Source organism: Protopterus annectens, chromosome 3.part0 (assembly GCF_019279795.1).
Source record: "Protopterus annectens isolate FY-2018-M chromosome 3.part0, PAN1.0, whole genome shotgun sequence".
NCBI lineage: Eukaryota > Metazoa > Chordata > Ceratodontiformes > Protopteridae > Protopterus > Protopterus annectens.
Window position 1 is genome coordinate 1,121,969,922 of NC_056731.1, and position 21,618 is coordinate 1,121,991,539.

At 39.8% G+C, this 21,618-nt stretch overlaps 1 protein-coding gene across 3 annotated transcripts in view; it reads right to left on the reverse strand.

The window, feature by feature from the left end:
* Window positions 1-2,403: 2,403 nt before the first annotated feature.
* The window catches only part of LAMA3 (laminin subunit alpha 3), a 2,187,360-nt gene continuing 2,168,145 nt past the window's right edge, over window positions 2,404-21,618 (reverse strand). For all 3 annotated transcript variants that reach the window (XM_044065357.1, XM_044065355.1, XM_044065356.1), the window contains exon 77: window positions 2,404-3,013. In XM_044065357.1, the coding sequence (XP_043921292.1) occupies window positions 2,871-3,013 (143 nt within the window). In that variant the 3' untranslated portion in view covers window positions 2,404-2,870. The remainder of the gene's footprint in view (window positions 3,014-21,618) is intronic.

Sequence of the window (21,618 nt, forward strand, 5' to 3'; positions counted from 1 at the left end):
GGCTGGAAAAAGCTAGAAACTGGCCCAAAACGACCAATAAACTACTAGTTACTGGCTGAAACCTCACAAAACTGGACAAAAGGCAGCTCAATGCTTCCCACTCCCACTGGTAAGCAAGGTAGCTTTCCTTCCCCCAAATAAGGCAAGGAAACAGTACACAGGAACTACAACCAAAGCCCAGGAATCAGCAACTCTGAAACTGGACTAAACTAGTAAAGCAGGAAAAACAAGAGATATTTTTTCTTTTTTTTTCTTTTTTTCACAAAACAGGCAGAAACAGGTACAGCAAACACTTATAAATGCTATGAATCAGCTACTACAGCTTACACAGAAGAATTTGCTACAAATACAGTCAAATAGTAACAAACAAGGATTCCAAGTGCAATATTAAGTTAAATGCAGTATAAACAGCTTCAATGTAACAGAAAGGCAGGCGAAATACAGTTGCTAGGTATTCAGATGTGGAAAGCAACAAAATTATACTTAGTATCAAGAAAATCGCTTATTCAGCTCTCTGCAGCCTGGATTACTCTGCTGGCCCACGTGGAGTCTGTGCTGAATAGGTACAAGCTGAAAGTTTTATACCAGGGGCTGGAAAAAGCTAGAAACTGGCCCAAAACGACCAATAAACTACTAGTTACTGGCTGAAACCTCACAAAACTGGACAAAGGCAGCTCAATGCTTCCCACTCCCACTGGTAAGCAAGGTAGCTTCCCTTCCCCCAAATAAGGCACGGAAACAGTACACAGGAACTACAACCAAAGCCCAGGAATCAGCAACTCTGAAACTGGACTAAACTAGTAAAGCAGGAAAGCAAGGTAGCTTCCCTTCCCCAAATAAGGCAAGGAAACAGTACACAGGAACTACAACCAAAGCCCAGGAATCAGCAACTCTGAAACTGGACTAAACTAGTAAAGCAGGAAAAACAAGAGATATTTTTTCTTTTTTTCTTTTTTTCACAAAACAGGCAGAAACAGGTACAGCAAACACTTATAAATGCTATGAATCAGCTACTACAGCTTACACAGAAGAATTTGCTACAAATACAGTCAAATAGTAACAAACAAGGATTCCAAGTGCAATATTAAGTTAAATGCAGTAAAACAGCTTCAATGTAACAGAAAGGCAGGCGAAATACAGTTGCTAGGTATTCAGATGTGGAAAGCAACAAAAATATACTTAGTATCAAGAAAAGTCGCTTATTCAGCTCTCTGCAGCCTGGATTACTCTGCTGGCCCACGTGGAGTCTGTGCTGAGTAGGTACAAGCTGAAAGTTTTATACCAGGGGGCTGGAAAAAGCTAGAAACTGGCCCAAAATGACCAATAAACTACTAGTTACTGGCTGAAACCTCACAAAACTGGACAAAAGGCAGCTCAATGCTTCCCACTCCCACTGGTAAGCAAGGTAGCTTCCCTTCCCCCAAATAAGGCAAGGAAACAGTACACAGGAACTACAACCAAAGCCCAGGAATCAGCAACTCTGAAACTGGACTAAACTAGTAAAGCAGGAAAAACAAGAGATATTTTTTTCTTTTTTTTCTTTTTTTTCACAAAACAGGCAGAAATAGGTACAGCAAACACTTATAAATGCTATGAATCAGCTACTACAGCTTACACAGAAGAATTTGCTACAAATACAGTCAAATACAGTTGCTAGGTATTCAGATGTGGAAAGCAACAAAAAATATACTTAGTATCAAGAAAAGTCGCTTATTCAGCTCTCTGCAGCCTGGATTACTCTGCTGGCCCACGTGGAGTCTGTGTGTGTGTGTGTGTGTGTGTGTGTGTGTGTGTGTGTGTGTGTGTGTGTGTGTGTGTGTACATAGACAGATATGTTGATACAGATGTAAGCTCATTCTACCTGCAGCAGTGTGTCTAACATTGTTTTATCATTGTGTGTGTGTTAGAATATATAGAGTCTGTACAAAGGGTATTCCTCATACCAAAATTATTCATGCTGATATGATGAATGATTTGGCCTTGTGACTTGGGATGTGGCTGAAAAAGTCTGTAAGGTTCAAGCTACTTGATTTACAAATGGCTGAATAAATTAAAAATGGATCACTGGTTGGATTTGGCTTCTTAAACAGTACATTGTCCAAGTAACTAAATAATTTCTAGGATGCAAGAAAATAGAAAAATGATAAAACAATGTTAGACACACTGCTGCAGGTAGAATGAGCTTACATCTGTATCAACATATCTGTCTATGTACACACACACACACACACACACACACACAGAAAACAGAAAGTGACACATTTCATAATGTTGTTGATAGAATATATAGAGTCTGTACAAAGGGTATTCCTCATACCAAAATTACAATTACAGAAAGCAATAAAATGTCGAAAGACATCTGTTTTATGAATCCAGAATTAATGACACACAGTTAAATACGGATAAACTTTAATAAATTTTATTGGCCCCACTGAACTTAGCACCGATAGCAAACATTCCATACATTTTTAAAGTGCTTCCAGTTACATTTCTGCTCTTTGGCAGTCTCACCATAGCAGGTAGAGATGAAAGGGATACTGTATTAGCATGTATTGTAGTAGCTTGCTCAGGATGTACAAACAAGCATCATGTTTTACCCAAAGCAACGCTCAATGCAATAGTAAACAGAGTTCATAGCAATAAAAAAGGTACTTGAGAATGTAATTATTGGTGCTTTGTTGTGACAGCATAAAATAGAGCTGGCTAGCTGAAAACGTTACTGAATGCTGGTTGTGTTATGTGCCACAGCTGTCAAACAAAGCACAGTTACCACTCCGAAGGAACTGTTAGGGTGGTAACCTTAGAATATATGTCCATCTGTTCACCACTATATTTGAGTCTGTGTCAAATAATTCTTGGCTGATATGCCATTAATTGGGGCACCTGTTCAGATTGACTGCGCCACGCATGTCCACCGCTCTACTAAATTCTGCAGAGACCTCATTGATTTTCACTTTTCTCAGGCAACCTGCAAATGCTGAATAGGATGGAAGCCATGGCATTTGAATGGTATCTGTAGGAGAAACAAAGAGCTAATGAGGAAACTGAAACAGCAGCTTTTTAAATCAAGCATTCTGTTCTTCAAAAAATCTTTACAGAAAGAAAGATTAACACTGCATTAAATGAATGAATAATAACTGCAATTTCTTACCACAGCTTTCTAAAGAAACTCTCTCAAGTTCAAGCAAAGATATATTTTAAAGACTGCAAAACTTAGTGATAAAGGAACAAAGGATGATAGGGCATGAAGTACAAGGTCATTTTTTAAGGACTATTGCAGCAGGTTATATTAAAAGTACTAGTCCAAGATGGTGATAAGGATCACTTGGCCATAGTACATTTGCCATTGGACCTTGCTGGCCATTTCTGGTACCAGTTCAGAATGCATATATTCTCCTGCCCACAATCTGTTACAGCCATAGGGTCAGTACTCACTATTAATGTGTATTACTGGGTTTAGCAAGATCCATTCGTTACTTTTTCTTGTCATCTTCACATATTCTAGATTAAGCTCCAAGCTAAAAATGACCAACTGTTTCTTTAGTCTGCTTTTTCCTGCTGCAGGATGTATTCCGTCTTCTGTAGTCTTCATTTCCCAGTTAGAATGAGATCTGTAATTCTTCTTATGTTCTTCAGATTCTATGCAGTAACACCCGCATCTTTGCCTAGCTTTCACCTTCTGGAGACATATCTGTACTTCCCCTATAAAAGCTTCCCCTTAGCCCTAGAGCTGCCTGTATCTTCTCACTTTGATACATAAACTTCACTTTCTAAAATACTCCCTCTTGCTTACTAACTCTCTTAAACTTGTTGAATATAATAAACTCATTTGCTCCTTTTTCCTAGCAAAGCAATGACTTCAGATTTCTACTTGATGTGGTCTTTAGCCAGTAAAGCATTCCCTTTATCTGGCACTAAGATCTAAAACCCTCTTCCTTCAGATACTTGTACCACAAACTCTCAACATGTTTTCCCTCTGTTTAACAAGGCTGCCTGCATCTGCATGCATAATTTATCTCTGTCACTACTGAATGCTTATCCTCCTGACTCTTATTAATTTGTATGCATGGTAGTCAGAGCTTACAGACAACATCCAGTTTTGATTTCCTCTGGTATTTGTTCTTCCCTTTTTAGCTTACTGTTTGGATGTTTTTATTTTTTTGAATGATGTATCTTTGTGTTATTTCACATTGTTTAATTAATGTGCATTATTTAACAATATCATTAACAATATAACTGTTTACATACCATCATTATTCAGTACTGTACACAGACAGACTGTAATTGTCCTATTTTGTATCAACCGTACACTTTTTGTATGTGGTGGTTGGTGCTAAGGATTAAGACTATGAGGCTGTAATGAGCTCCTTCCTGCAGTCATTGGTACAGGTTTTAGCCAGCCTGGTGAAACAGAGGGATAAAGCCTTTACTATTGCCCCGGCAACCCAAGTTCAATTAGTGGCTTGGGCATGTGACAGTGCTGGCAGGGAGGATGGACATGCCTATCCTAGGGGGAGGTGGTAGAGATGGTTGTAGGCTATAGCAGTCCTTCGCAGAAAGGAGGCAGGCCTGGGGCTGTGTGTGTACGGTGCACCAAACCACCATTTTGTGGTATATTTCATCAAGCAAGTGCACAGGGGTGTGAACTCGCTTAGGGGAAAGATGTACGTTCTGTGGTGATGTGGGTGACATGTCCCCCTGCCCAGGGGAGGGGCTTAAGCCAATAACAATGCCCTTACTGGTGAGATGCTGGTAAGGGCACAGACACTCCTTATGGTTACTAAATGAAAGTCCCCTGGACAGTTGTGAAAAATGGGTTTGAATCCAATTTAGGAGGCTTGATGGTTAGCAAGCATGGGGTAGAAAACATACATATATAAAAAAGTACAATGTTTGATTCCCTCTCCATTTACCTCTTCTGTGACTTTAAGCAAGTCAGTTTTTCAGTCAGTGCTTCAGGGTCAGCCATGAAAAGGGGCATGTGTCCACTGGACTTACATAATTAAAACATATAATTAAAATAAAATGTTTATTTCTTCTGTGTTATGGCTTTAAAGGGTCTTCTGTATAAATTAATGCATAATGCTAAAATATCATATAAAGGGCAGTCAGTCTGTTTTGAAATAGTTACTTTCAGCTACTCCGATGACTACAGTTTTAGAGATTGTAGACATTTACCTCCAGTCACTGGGTGATCATGTATAACTGTAATTCTCATTTTTTAACCAATGTCCAAGACACAAAGTGCAGCTATGACAATGTATCCCAGCATATAGTTTCCATGACCTGCACTTACTTAGTGTGCCAAGACCTGACCATAATAATGGCCTTCTTCCTTAATAGTTACCTTTAATGAAAACAAGAAAATTTTAAATCATCAGTTCTTTAAACTTTTCATCTACAAAAAAAAAAAAAAAAAAAAAACAGGACTACTTGAGTAGTGAATAAAACTGCTGAAGCTTCACTTGCTGGGATCCTTTCTGAAAAAAAAGATAAAGGAAGGGATACTGATAAGAGACAGTAGTCAAAGAAGATGCCTTACAAAAATGGGCAAGGAGAAAACAAACAAAATGGAATGACAAGGTAAAAAAATACGACAAACTGAGAAAAAAATGATAATTTTCTCCTCAAATCACCAGGCTTACAGTAAGTATAATGATGGTATTTCATACCTGCACCTTCTAGCTACATCTGTCTTGGACCTCAAATGTCCACCATTGCTCCAATGTACCTTTCAACACTAGTCCATGTGAATCTGGGGTCTATGTCACATGACAGTGTGAAAGCAGTTCTTCCTAACAGCCCAATGGGTGTCTTTACACATTAGTCATTTAATGAACAGGATTGAGCATTGGGTCAAATTCTGGAACTTTCATTAGAAGAAACTGATTCTGATTTTGGAGCTCAATCAGATGATTACACAGTCAAACCAGAAATGCTGGAGCCCTTCCAGCTTTTAATAGTAACCATGTTTACTGCTCATTGAGACCATTGCTGGCTCTCTGCCAGCCTTCAGTTTTGTAGTCCTGAGCTGCTGTGTTTCATGACAAACTGGTAGAGACCATCTGTAGGACTAATCAGCATCAGAGACTAACATAAGTAACCTCAGAGTCTTATTCATATGCTATTTAAGTAGTGGCATCATACAAAGCCCATATTGTCTGTCTAAAAACTCTGCTAACAGGGAGCATTCATGTTTGGACAGCAGCATTTAATTTTCAAGCTTGTTATCATGCTGGCCTTTCATTTACAGTAGATATCAGTCCCACAAATGTCCAGTTTGCCACTTAGGTTCATAGTTTCATAGGTGTTTACTAGACTAATGGCCACAAGGGCCTTTTAAGCCTAGCCGTGCATCCAAAATGTCTGACAAATTCTAGTACCCTTGATAAGTGTAAGCAGGGGCTTGGGAGGTAAAACATTTACAATCAGGGGCATGTGAGATGAACCATTTTCAGGCTGCCTGTGTCCATTAGAGACAAAGGAGCTGAATCAGGGATGAATTCCCTGTTTCCCATCCAATTGTCCAAGTTACACTTGAATTGGATTATAGAGGAACTCTGCTTCACATGGATGGTGAGCCTGTTCTAGAGAAGGGGTAGTCTGTGGGATACATACTTGTCTCTCCAGCAAGTCTTTAGAACTGGTAATTCTGGTTCTGTTTTTTTTTTTTTACAGATATGCAGGAGGTCTATCAGAATGGGGTCTGACAATGCCTTATATGCCAGGCATAGATATAGATCTCCCCTCAGCAGCCTGTAGGAGACAGAATACAAGGATAGCGCCTTGAGGCGGTCTGCACAGGAAGTGTTACTTGCACACTGTATTCTTTTAGTGAGGAACATTTGTGGGCATTGTAATTGTTGGATATGCCTCATTAGGTACATACCAAAGAGGGCATTGTACTCCAGAGACTGCAGATGGACCACCTTTGTGCTGAGGGATGACTGTTGTTGTTCTCCATTCATAAGACATGAAGTCATCAACCACACAACCAATGAAAACCATCTCAGAACTCAGTTACCCTTGATCCTGAAAAAGCAAGTTTTACCTTTTTACCTAAGAAGGTCTCAAAAAGTTTTACATTTAATAGCTCATATTTTAGCTCTCCTTAAGCCCAACAGGTCACTTATTAAGAGGTAGTGGTCTTGCAGCTTCATAGTGAGTCAGAGCTAAACTTGAACTACATTATATGTGGTAAATGAAGAAGATGAGTTTGGATCTCTAGTTTCTTCCCAAGCTGATTCCTAACAGATGGGATTGAAGTCACTAAACAGGACTGGCTCAAGGCTCATGCATGTTCTCCATGGAAACACTGACAGGAGGTCATGCATGTACCAACAGAACTCTGGAGCATTTCCCTAATCTTCTTTTCCCATTGATGAAAAAGGTTAAGGTGGAATCTTTTGAAGTTACTTTGGTGATGCCTACACTGCTCACCAGCTCTATTGATGCAGTGACATAATTTACTACCATGGCAAGGCAGTGCCAGACTCCCACCTTCTAATGGGAACCCTAATAAGATGCCCCCATCAGGTGCTTCCTCTGGGCTCTGTGCAAGAAACAAAGATTTTAGACTCTTTCATGTACCACCTTGGAGTCCTGCCACAACCAACAGCCTAAGAAGCCATGGTCACTTCAAAGGTCACAATAGTGTTTTGTACATTGATGGGCATCAGCAGTGTGACAGTTCAAAATGCTACCATATAGTTGTGCATAAATGAATGATATATCAGCATAGTATTTGGGTATCTCACTCCATGATGACTCCATGGGCCACAGCATGATTTAACAAACCCCCATCCCTGCAGCAGGCAATGACCTATCCAGGCATGCAAATGCACTTTGTATTCTTTCACGCATGTGCACAGTCAGGAATGAGTCTAATTTCACAGTCTTGATCTAGCACACGTTGTGTAAAACATGTGATTCAGTTGACCCCTTGGGTGATACCTTCATCAGCAGACACATTTTAAGACATTCTAAGTGTCACCTGGTCCCGCCCAGCTTTAGTAGCTCAAAGCACCTAGAATACAACATGGAAGGTGTCTTTCTTTCAGATGGGTATCAAGACAGTGGCTTAGAGTTCTAGCTTCTGCTGTCCCATCTTTAAACTAGTATGAGTCTTCTTAGCACTACAGCAAAAGAAGCTACAAATTAGAAATAAATTCATTTTAGCAACTAAAACTATGACAAAACATGCTTCAATCAAAAGTTAAAGTATGTTTCTAACATGGCGGCTGTTAGCCAGAAAATGTATTTCAAGAATCAGACTTGATAATGTCCAAAGTAATACTGTAGGAATGGCTTTGGAATTGTGTGAACCCTATTTTTTCACCTTAGAGTAAATTACCATAGCATAACTGTCAGAATATCATGCTTACAGTCTTAAAAGTAATAATAATAATAATAATAAATTATTATTGTTAATAGTTATTAATATCATTATGAATAATAAGAGTTTCAGAGACTCTCGGTCAAAATGTTACAGAAGAATGCCAATATGAAACTTTAAAAAATGCTAAATACAGAGCTAATGCTCAAACTAAAAATCTACTGAATTCTTCAATGAGAGAAAGAGGGGCAGTCATTATTATATGGAATACTTACTTGATGGTGATATCAGTATTTCTGTATCAGGCTAAAAATGGTGTGTGGTACACTACCAGATTCACATCACCTTTCTTCACAGGTATGGTTGTGTGCCACCCTGTCTTATGTAGCATATTATGGCCTATTTGTCTGACCAGAGTAAGAGAGGCTCACTTTTCAGAGCTTGAAGTTTCAGGAATAGTGCCATCATCTAGAGACGTTTATTGTGAAACTCTATGTCAGGAGGCTGCAAGTACTAACAACTGCCCTGTACTAACAAGAAGCCCAGGGTGGACTCACCAGCCCAAAACAGTAACATTCATTGTATGCACTGCTAATGTGATTGACTGTTGGAGGAGGGCTCTAAAGCTCAGTGATGTGGGCATCTAACACTAAGAGAAGGTCCATAAGAGTATTGTAAATCTACAGTCACTGACCAGTACCCATTGAAGCATTCTCATCTGTAGGCAGGAGGGAGAGAAGGGTTTGGGCATACACACATCTATGCATCCTCCTACAGGGATGTGAAAATCATGACATCATGGTCTGTCTCAGTAGGCAGGAGTGACTGACACTTAAAGGTATCCATCTCTACTTCAACAAAGAGAATTTTCTAAGACAGAGCAAGACAGGATTCCTCCTAGATAAAAATGATTCCCAATTCTCCAAGATGATAGTGATTCTGGGGTCCAAGACCTAGGTGAACACTGTACTGACACTGGTGTCACCAAAGCAAAGAGCAAAAAGAAAAAAAAAAAGAATGACAGAGAGTATAGAAGATACACAGAGGCAAGAGCCCCTAAAGAGCCACCATCTAGAACTTGACTTTTCAGATGAGGTCAATGAAATCACTGAATTCAAATAGGAAAAGAGATTTTCAATCAATAGCAAACAGAAAGAACAAAACCCCTTCCCTTCTTCCAAAAGAAGGAACAGGGCATATGAGTCCTTTAAGGAGTACAGCCTGGGCTTTGGTCATCAACCACAAGGAATGGCTTGGTCCTTCAACTGAGCCCTTAATGGGAGAAACCTAAGAGTTTTATAACAGGACTATTTGAGACCATATGTGGGACCCAGTGGACCTTGGATGCGTTTCTTCAACCTGGGCAAACTTGGAGAATTAGTCTTCCCATTTGCAATCTGAAGGACAGGCAACACTGCTGCAGAGTTCCTGCAGAGTCAGCCATCTTTGTGACTTCAATGTTCATTGCTCATTGCATTGGAATCAAACTCAGAGTCAAATTATATGCCATTAAAGAGCTGGCAAGTATTAAAGTCAAGGTCAAATTCCCTGTTATCAAACCAGTTTTCACAGCTTCTTATAATCTTTCAAATGATCAACCTTCTTATATGCACTGCAAGATATTCCCACACTCTACCTGCTCTGTGATAGAAAACAAAGTTCCTTAAACTCATTCCCAAGGAAGGTAATGACATAAATAAAGAATTGTTTCTATTGCCAATTGAGCAACACCAAAATTCAATCCCCAGTATTGCCACTACAATCTCATTTGTAGATAAGATTCAAGTCCCCTCTCAATAGTCTATAATCAATTGAATTGAGCTCCACTTTAATAAATCTTCCTTGATAACGGAGGCATTTGACTCTGTTTTTTTAACACTATTATTGGATTACCACTTAAGACACAGGCAAACATAATATTTATATAAAAAATCAAACCATGCAAACATGTTCACTGTTACAAACATTATATATCACATACATGCTTTTACACAATCATTAATCCAACATTACATAAGTTGCTCAATTCCAGACTTCTCTTAAACCTCATTTCTCCTCTAAAACATTATCCTGCATGTATTTTTCCCACAACTTCGATTTTTTTTCTATGTAGTTTCCTCCTACCCTTTTCTGAAGACCCCACTTCTAGTTCTTCTGTCTCTGTTACAATATTCACTACTTCAAATCCAGTTGGTTTAGAATTGATTTCCATTTTCTAGTAATTGCTTTTTTGGCAGCCATCAAAATTAAACTTAACAAGACTTTACTATGTGTAGGTAATTCAGATCCTGTATACCAGCTCAAAAAAGAATTTCCTTTGTTACACCCAATATTTCTGACAGAGTACTCTAGGGAATTTTTAAAGTCTGCCATCTCATTATACTCAAAACATATGTTCTCAGTTACCTCTTTCCTCCATATCACACCTCCAATATGTGCTGTCTACCTGAGGAAAAATTCTTTGGCGTTTGCTTAGGGTATAAACATACCTACCCAAGCAAAAATCCTAAATCTTCTACACTTTGTTGCACACTTGTGAGCCATATTTATTTCCTCCCGTTGTGTCCTTGTGAATTGCTTACCCAGTCTCTCTTTCCTAGTCTTTTTTAACCTTCTCTGACTGATTCCTATAGTTATCATGCAATAATTTATATGCACTACTACTCATTCCTTTTTAAACAGCTGTGTCTGTTCTAGATTCAAGTAAAAACTCTACCAGAGAAGGGTTTTCACTTAGGACTCCCCTATCCCTTTTTCTTTGCCCATACTCTGATATCAGTCCCCGATAGGGAAGGCAGTCTTCTTGGCCTCTTCCCATTCTATTACCATTCCCTCTCTAGTTATTTGCTCCCAGTACCTTGGTTCTTTTGCTAAGTTTTCGACAGTAAATTCCACCCCCCTCTTGCCTATCCTCTCTAACTCTAATTGCAGTCATCTCTATCGGCAGAATTTTATTTCTCCATTTCGCATTGGTTTATTTCTTCAAATACCTTCTGCTAATTTATGAATACAATATTCTGTATTGCTGTTGTTATTCTCCTTGAGGATCTGCATCCAAAATCCCACTCTCTCTTCTTATTTCCTGAACATCCCCTCTGCTTCATCATCATTACTTTCAGCTTTGAATTACATCTTTTGGCTTGTGTTATATATATGAGCCTCAACTATGTAGCACTAAAATATCATCTCAAATCAGGTAATCCTAAATGACCTTATTCTATTGGAAGGCTCAACTTACCCCATTTGACCCTTGTCAACTTCCCCTACCTGATAAAATACTTCAGCTCTTTATTAACTACTGTCTACAACTTCTCCTTTGGTTGATGAAAGTAGGCCTGAAATGTACATAAAACTAAATGAACTAAAACATTTTCACCACTTGCATCTTGATATCTATATTCATAACGAAGAGCTTCCAGTTTCTCAGTTTTTGTATTGTCTTTTGTTTAGCCTCTTCTCACATATCATTAGCTGCCATAACAGAATCTTTTTTAACCCATTCTCCTAAAATACTTTATTTTATAGTTTCATTGTATCATGTCCCCATAAATATGGGTATTGCTAAATCAATTCATATGTGGGTACTAGTTTACAGCTATAACCTTTATTTTGTCTTCACTAATCTTCTATCCTGAAAACCTTGAAACTGTATCAGAATGTTCCACAACACTAAGATGTCCTTTACTGGTTTTATCGGGTACAAAATAATATCTGCAAATAAAGGCAGCTTTTATTGATTACCATACCAATTATATCCTTGAATTTCTGAGTCTTTTATTTTCTTTGCCAATGGCTTTAATTGTAATGCAAATAACAAAGGGGAAAGAGGACACCCCTGCCTGGTTCCTGTGTTCCTCTTTTTCTTGTAAAGCCATATTTCTCAAATGTTTCTGATACTTTATAATCTGACATTTATTCATTAATTTCAGTGTTGCTGATCTTCTTACTGTTCATCTTCATCCTCCATCCCCAATCTCTGGTGCATGTCCAAGGTACTCCTGATTCTTCAAGTCAGCTCCTGTTTTTTTTTTTCTCTCTCTCAAGCATTTTCCCTTGGAAGACTGGAACATGTTTCACTGGCAAAGTCTCTCTATAAGCATTATTATTAGAAGAATGCGAAGCAGAGTCCAATTCTGTTTGACAGCTCACATTCTGTTGGATAAACTTTTGTTCATAGGTTCACATGAAATTACTAGGCTAATGGGTTAAGAGCCCTTACAAGCCAAGCCATTATCAAATTTTACCTGATTTTCAATCTCTAAGGGCTAGAGGATGCCTTAGGTTTGTATTTTCTCCTCAGCCAGTCGTATATCAAAAGAATGAATTTGCTCCTCCAGGAAAAATATTCTGAAGACAACTGGGTAGATTAGCTTGAATCTTACACCTGTCTCTTGACATTCCCTGACTGTTGGGATAAATTTGCTTCTCTTCTACCTGGTGTACAGTGAATAATCATTTCCCACAAATACTTTGCTGTCTCCAGTTTTAATACTTGCCCTTCTGCCACAGTTTTATCAGGATCGATTATTTCTGATGGTATGATTGCATCTTTACTAATACAGGTGTTGGTTACTTTCTCATGGCTAGATTTAGAGCATAAACACAATGAGCCCTTTCACTTGACAAATCCTGCAGTGGAACACCAGTATATTTGCTTATTTGTGCTTTCATAAAAGTAATGCAGTCTGTTCCAGTTTTTTTGTTAGAGGAAAAAATCTCAGGATGTTCTTCATACTGATCACTGTTGCAGAAGCATTAGCTATATAGGTTATATCCTGCCAAAGGTATAATAGCCAGCCAGCTTCCAAAACTTCAGGGTACCTTCTACATACCCAAATTGTCAGGTAGCTCAAGGTGAGCTGACTATAAGACAATTTTGGATGCTGAGCCCTTCAGAACTTTACTGCCACCAAACAGTATGCTCCAATGAGGATTTTGAGGATCGATGGTCAGCTTGTGCTTTACTCTATTGGGCTGATAAGTCCCCTATGGGGAAAAACTTCCATTTTCTGAATTTTTGTTGATGTTTTATTACGTTCCTTTTCAGGAAAGTTATTTTAAAGCTAGGAGTGTTGTTATTCAATAGACTGTCTTGGGGACTAACATTCTTTTAAACTGAGCTCTCATAGGTTCATAGGTAGATACTAGGCTATCTGCCCTAGGGCATTTATAAGCCTAGCCAGAGTGTATTTGGCTTCCGCCTCCCTATTAGATTAGCCTACTGTGCCTCTGTAAAGTAGGTCACAGAAGGTACCCTTTTAAGATTAGTTTACTGTGTCTCTGTCTAGCAGGGACACAGGAGAGATCCCAGGGGTGAATTTGCGATTTCTCATCCACGCGTCCAAATTTTGCTTGAAGAGGGTCAGCGAGGGGCTATGTCTAACATGAATTGGGATTCTATTCCAGAGTGAGGGGAGCCTCTGGGAAATGAATCTGTCCCTCCAGCATGTCCTATTTATTTTTGTGCTGAGGATTAGGTCCCTGGAGCGTGTAGCTGTAAGGACTTGGATTTTTTGAGGTGGAGCATGTCCATTAATTCTGGGTTTGACATGGCTTTGTACGTCAGGCATAGATCACCTCTGAGTAGGTGGTAAGCAACTGAGTAGAGCTGGAGTTTCTTTAGTCGAGCTGCATAGGACATCTGTTTGTAGCCCATGATCCTCTTGGTGAGGTACTTTTGGGGTCTCTTCAGTTGCTGCAGGTATCGGGTAAGGTACATCCCCAAAAGGGGCATTGTACTCAATTATGGGCCAGATGAGTGACAAGTAGAGAGGCACAATGACCTCTCTTGATCTAGATGCGAACCCTTTCGTGATAAGGTAGGCTATATAGAAGGTCTTTCTAACCGCTTTGGCAACGTGATTATCAAAGGAGAGATTACTATCTACATTGGTCCCCAAATCTCTAATTACTTCTTCCGTACTTAATGGATTACCACCTATGTGGTAATTTGTGGGCACCTTGTTTTTCCCAAAGGCGATGACTATGCACTTTTTAGCATTTAGCTTGAGGCCGTGGTTCTGGCACCAAGCATCCGTCTCTGTGAGACCCTTTTGAAGGATGCTTGTGTCAGCTGGAGATTTGATTATGGCCCCCAGTTTGCAGTCATCTGTGAACTTTGTCAGCCATAATCCCCCCGTGTTAGCCTGAACCTCAGAGAAGTATATACCGAACAAGAGAGGTCCCAGAACTGAGCCCTGTGGGACGTCACTTGTAACTGGTTTGGATTCGGACATGGCACCTGTGATTCTGACCATGTGGGTTCCATCTCTGAGCCAGTTTGCAACCCATCTTGTGATATAGGGGTTGATATTTAGGCTGGTAAGCTTATTTATGATGCCCTACTGGGGTATTGTGTCAAAGGCTTTTGCGAGGTCCAGGTAGGCTGTGTGGACTACCTTGCCCTCATTTATGGCTTTGGTAACTGTTTCAAAGAAATCAACTAGGTTTAAGAGGCAAGATCTGCCCTTAACAAAGCCGAATTGGGTAGGGTCATGTGTCTGGAGGCTCCCAATGTCTTTGTTTATGAGTTCCATGATAATACGCTCCATAGCTTTACAGACCAGACTAGTCAGGCTTATGGGGCAATAGTTTCCGGGGTCCATTGTAGCACCACCTTTGTGGAGTGGGACCACTGTAGCTGTACGCCATTCTTTGGGTACATATCCTGTAGTAAGGCTAAGTTTGAACAGTGACTTAATGTGAGGGTTCAGTTCTTCTTGGAGCTCATGTAAGACACAGCCTGGGACACTGTCCGGTCCCATAGATGCTGTGCTTTTTGCTTTGGAGATGGCAGCTTTCACCTGTGCACTCTTTGATGTCAGGGAGGTTACATTCAGTTGGGATAGGCGTTTGCTCCTTTGGGGGGTGGGGGGAGAAGTTTGCGCTGAATCTGCCTGCCAGTATGTTGGCTATGTCTGTAGGTTCGATATATTTTGTACCATTATGCAACAATTCAGAGCACATCTGGGAGTTTCTGCCCATGTTTCTGACATAACTAAAGAAGGCCTTGTGATTATCTTTTAGTGTCTAGGGCAATTTTCTTTCAAACTGGCCTTTGATGATTTTATGAGGATCGAAGTTTCTTGCTAATACTGATCAGAGATGCCTTCCCTTTTGGGATTTTGCTCTGTCATGTAGTAGCTTCCTCCTCCTGTTGTACAGCTTATTTATGGTCGGGTCCTGTTTTTGGAGGAGTGAGTCTTGGTTTTATTTGGGATAGCACAATCCATGCATTCCTGCAGGTGCTCATAGAATGCATTTGTAAAGGATTCTATGGATTGGGCTGTATTATCCTCTGGCCCAGGTGCTTTGAAGGATTCCACCTCAGTCTTGAGAAGTGCAAAGTTGGCTTTGGAGAAATTCTTTACAGTGATTTCCTTGGCTGGGGTGGGGACGGGATATGGATGTCCAGGGAAATTTGTTTATGGTCTGATCTTACCAATGAGGGTTTACCTCTGGTATGGAACATAGAGTCCCCATGTTGGTGATGACCAGGTCCAATATGTTGTTCCCTCTTGTGGGAATGGTGACCAGTTATTCCATTGCTTTGAAATGTAATTTCTGGTAAAAACAAGAGGGATTCCTATTTTTCTGAGGATATTTAAGAGTCTGAATCTGAAAAGGAAGATGCAGGAATGGATTCAGAGTTTTGTTCTCAGATTTCTGATTCAAACTCAGAGGAAAGCCCAGTTTATGATACTCCCTGTGAAGTGTACTCTTTCTCTGAGACTATTGCTAGATTGTCCCAGTGTTTTCAGTGGGAGAATGATGAGGTTTATCAGCCCCTCAGAAAATAATCTAATAATCTGAGTTGTTACAGAAAGATTTTCCAGACCCTGCACCCTTTCCCCCTGTCCTGTCTGTTTTACAGGATGTGCGTCTTAAAGCCTGCAGTTTTCCTGATCACTGCTGCAGTAGCTGTTCCCTCCATCCATCCCATATGTATTTGGTCTGTTTTTTATGCCAGGGTGTAAACATTTTTTTTGTTGTTCCTAGCATTGTCTTTTCAGGGTTCAACCTCCTTCTCTCTGCTGGCAGGAAACTCTGAAGGGCTTTGTGCTAAAACTTGTCTTTTAGTCAGCTCAGCTCAGCTCAAGTTGCTTAACAGTTTAGGTGCTTGGAAGGTGCTCTGAAGCTTTGGAAGCTGGCTGGCTGGTATACCCTTGGCAGGGTGTAAACCATATAGCTAAGGCTACTGCACCAATGATCATCTGAACATCTGCCATTATGGTAAGGTCACCTTACACAACTGTACTTTTTCCCTGCATGCTCTGTCCTTAAATTCTACTATTTTTTGAAACAGCTCTTCTTGAGCAGTCTCATACTTTTGTAGTTTTATCAGTTCATCTGAATAGCTGTTTAAAGCTTCTTCCATTTTTTCCAGCCTTTTGTTATTTGATTTGATATACTTCTTCAATGTTTTGTTTATTTTAGTCAGCTCTGAACACACTAAACAGCGACAGGTTCTTCCCAGTCAGGGTTTTCTTTTTACCTTTTCTAGTTAATTTTATTTCAGGGTCTCTTACATTTCTTCTTTGCTGGCATCCAGGCATCTACTTACTAGCCAGTAACTGAATTTACTAAAACTTGCACAGTGTCTGGCCCTTATCTCTAAGTTTCTTTTTTTCACACTGGGAGAGCTGAAATCAAGCTGCTGATCAATGTGTAACAATCTTGGAAGTCTCTCTATCTGTTTAAAGAAGGTGCATTGCACTCTCACAAGTTTCTTTATTTCAGGTAGGTTATACATACAGAAGCATGCACAATTCTCCATTATAGCTTATATTATAACTAATTTATAAGTGGGAAAGAACACTGTAGCCTTTCTACTTGTGCTACTTCAAAAGATATCCTTTGTTAGCCCATAAGACTTCCATAATACATTGTTTATGTTTGTCTACTCCCAAGTCAGAATCAATTAATATCTCAAAATCCATAATGTCTTCATCTACTGGGATTGATCCATTATCCATTGTATATATGTATATAGAATTTATTTTATCAAAATGTATAATTGTACATTTTTTTTGCATTAGACCTCATCCCATTTATAAGTAGTGCATTCCAACCCTGGGTCCAAAAATTCTTGCAACCTTTCCTGATCACTGGTTTTAGTTATCATAGATCCAGTCTTGGTGCCATTGGTGAATTTACTTACCCAAATTGATGCTTATTAGGAAATTTTGAAATAAATATACCAAACAGTAGTGGCACAAACATGAATGCCTGAGGAACCCCAAAGTTATTCACAACTTTCCTTGAAAGAAAGAGGCAGTCAGAATGGTGGACTGACCATTGCTTAGTAACTGCTTCTTCTTCTTACTCTTCTTCTATCTGGAAAGATCCTGTCACAAAGAAGCAGAAGAGCTACATAGAGTGTGTTGTAAAGACCCTCCACAGCAGCTAATGCCCATTTAGAAGCAGAAAAACTACCTAAAAGGTGTCATAAAGACCCACCACAGTGGCTAGTGCCCATTTTTTTTTTGCAGGTCTTCAGTAAGATACTGTAAAGCCTAAAGAAGTTGTTCTGTTATGAAAACTCAACACTTGATTCCTTAGATTTTTAACAGCTTGATCACAACAGTGTAACGTCTCTGTTAAATTCAAGGTAATGGAGTGGCATGAAACAACATAGATAGATAGACAGATAGATTAACTCCAATGCTGCTCACCATTTGAGGAAGGGAAAACATTTGGTACAAGCTGCACACCTTTCTTTAATAGAGGAGAATAAATAGGTTCATAGGTAAATACTAGGCCAGCTGCCCTTGTGGGCCACTTTAAGCCTAGCCAGTTTCCCTTTGTGTGCACAAAATAACCAATCCCATTTGTTTTAGATTGACCTTACCCATCTCATGGTCGATTATGTTATGCCTAATAAGAATAACTGGGATAATATCATAGATAATTTGAGAGGACCCATGCATGGGATAAATCATTTAGAAGCTGTCTCTCTCATTAGTAGTACACGGGGCAGTTCTGTTTCCCTAAGTTGTGCTTGAATATGGACAATTAGTGTCAAACTATTGTTTCTGAGAAAAGGCAGTGTAATTTACAGAAACAGGAGATCTTCCCACAAGGAAGCATATATAAATGTCTGTCTCCTCGGCTTATTTGAAAGAGGAAGATGCCTGTTATGCCACCTGCAAGCGACATGCAACCATACCTCTCAACCTATTAGCATGACAGTTCTGGACAAAGCCAGAAACAATGGCAGGGCTAAAGGCCTAAAATCAAGGAGAGCTTTTAAAAATGCTCTTATAAATTTAGTATGCTGTTAGAATAAATGACTTTGCATTAGCAAACATTTTCTGAAGGATATGAAGCCTATGGAGCTTTTCTTCCCAGGCCTCCACTGAAAATGGGCTCTTCTTGGCCCAGTGGACTTTCCCAGTAAACAACTGCCAATAAATAAAATAAATAAATAAATGCCTGCCATTATTTAGTGGCCTCAATACTGAATGATTTGTCAAAAAAACAGAAAATATATGAGTAACAGAGCAAGAGATGAGGCAAAAATTTGGACATTCTGCAAAATTCTAGTTGAGAGGTAAACGTCCACCTAATGCTGTTGTGATGCCACAGTTTCTGCTCAATAAAAGGTTTAGGAAGCTCACTGCATGAGTCCTGAACAAAAATGTTCTGACCTCAAAATCAGGGAGTTATACTGTCTTCTCCAGAGTCTGATTCACAAGGTTGGACTCTAAATAGACACTTTTTCAACCACCACATTTAACAATTCACTTTATTTTACTTGTAAACTAACTGTTGGGATGCTAATGGCTTAACTCTTATGGATACTTTTAAGCCTTGAAATAGGTTTCTAGGCAGAAAATATTACACAGTATAAAGCTATAGGTAAGAATAGGCAACAAGATTCATAAAGCAATATTATGTAGATTGCAAGTAATAGATATAATTGTTTAGGCTGGCCTTACTCATGAAAGCTACATAATGGAATAAATATTTACAAGTCACACAGATAAATCATAAATAGAACAATATGGCTTAATATGTAACTCTGCATTCATTAAAATTTACAGATGAGTGGATATTCAACAGATAATATCAATAAAAATTACAATGCATACAAGCATGTGCACTCCTTGAGTAATTTATTATATTGCTCTTGTGCTCTGCCTTTAGAGAATACATGTAGATTCAACACAATTAATCAGACTAAGCAGGAATTTTGTCATATGTAATATGGCAGGAGGCACCTAGTGAGAAGTAGTGATTTTATAAGAAAGGCAGGGTTTGTTAAGTTCAGGACATTATCAGAGCAAAGCTACTGTATCACACTTTAAAACAGTTTTGCTTTACTTTTGTTAATGAGTTTTGGTAGGCAAATGTAGTAGACATACAGAATGTATGGATAAAAACAAGCGGAATTTTCAGGACAGTGCCAAGCAAGATACAAAAACAACAATAACAGTGCAAAGGGAAAACTCACTGCAGGTAGTAGTTAGGAATAGTACTGGATAGGTAATAGGGGCAAGAAAAAAGGTCCAGTCAAAGTTTTTCCTTTAGACCTTTTTTAAGTATTCAAAAGGTACAATGGAATAACAAAACATCCACTGTTAAGACAGAGCAATGCAGACTACCACAGCAGTTGCACGTTGGTGTCTTTCTCAGGGCTACAAATACACATATGCTCCTCCAACTTCCCAACCTTCTACTAAGACCCTGACCTGCCTGTGCCTCAAGTGTGAAGCCTACGTGTTGGAGACTAACTTCCTTGGCTTCTTGGTCCCAGACTTTTCTCAAGGATTTTCTCCCAGCTTACTGTACTGCATCCAACTTGCCACCCCTCTACTAAGCCACTGACCTGCATGTGCCTCAAGTGTGAAACCTGCTCATTGGAGACAGACTTCCTTGGCTTCTTGTGCCCAGACTTTTTTTCACCAAAGTTTTCTCCCAATGCAATGTACTGCACCAACAGTCTACCCCACTACTAAGGTGCTGAAATGCCTGTACCTCAAGTGTGAAACCTGTGCACTGGAGACTAACTTCCTTGGCTTCTTGTGCAAAGACTTTTCTCAAGGACTTTCTCCAAGTTTAATGTATGTACTCCCAGTAGCAACTTTTTATTTTTGCTTTCTTGTAAGGGCTCCCTGTACATCACCAGTCCATACTCTAGCCCTTCTCCCACATCTTATTTCAGCCAAGGGTCCTGCTCCGTTTGAGCCAACCCTGCTCAGAATACTGACTCATCCCATTTGCCTGCCTGACATCTCTGAGCCCCCCTTTGCTATCACATACCCCTCTCTCCTCTAGTAATCTCAGATCCCTTCTCTCCCCCCACACTTCTCCCTCTTTCCGATTTCACACTCACTCACATCCTTTTAGACTCCAGCCTACAACACCCTACAATTAGACACCATTACTCTACTATATATTATACAGCCTTCTAACTAGGAGATGGCAGCTTTCACCTGTGCACTCTTTGATGTCAGGGAGGTTACATTCAGTTGGGACAGGCATTTGCTCCTTTGGGGGGGGGGAGGGGGGGAGAAGTTTGCGCTGAATCTGCCTGCCAGGATGTTGGCTATGTCTGTAGGTTCGGTATATTTTGTACCATTATGCAACAATTCAGAGCACATCTGGGAGTTTCTGCCCATGTTTCTGACATAACTAAAGAAGGCCTTGTGATTATCTTTAGTGTCTAGGGCAATTTTTCTTTCGAAACTGGCCTTTGATGATTTTATGAGGGATCGAAGTTTCTTGCTAATACTGATCAGAGATGCCTTCCCTTTTTGGGATTTTGCTCTGTCATGTAGTAGCTTCCTCCTCCTGTTGTACAGCTTATTTATGGTCGGGGTCCTGTTTTTGGAGGAGTGAGTCTTGGTTTTATTTGGGATAGCACAATCCATGCATTCCTGCAGGTGCTCATAGAATGCATTTGTAAAGGATTCTGCGGATTGGGCTGTATTATCCTCTGGCCCAGGTGCTTTGAAGGATTCCACCTCAGTCTTGAGAAGTGCAAAGTTGGCTTTGGAGAAATTCTTTACAGTGATTTCCTTGGCTGGGGGTGGGGACGGGATATGGATGTCCAGGGAAATTTGTTTATGGTCTGATCTTACCAATGAGGGGTTTACCTCTGGTATGGAACATAGAGTCCCCATGTTGGTGATGACCAGGTCCAATATGTTGTTCCCTCTTGTGGGAATGGTGACCAGTTATTCCATTGCATTAGAATTTATAAATTCAAGGAACCGTTGGGTGAGGGTGTTTGGGCTTGAGTAGTTTTCCCAGTCAATGTTTGGGTAGTTGAAGTCACC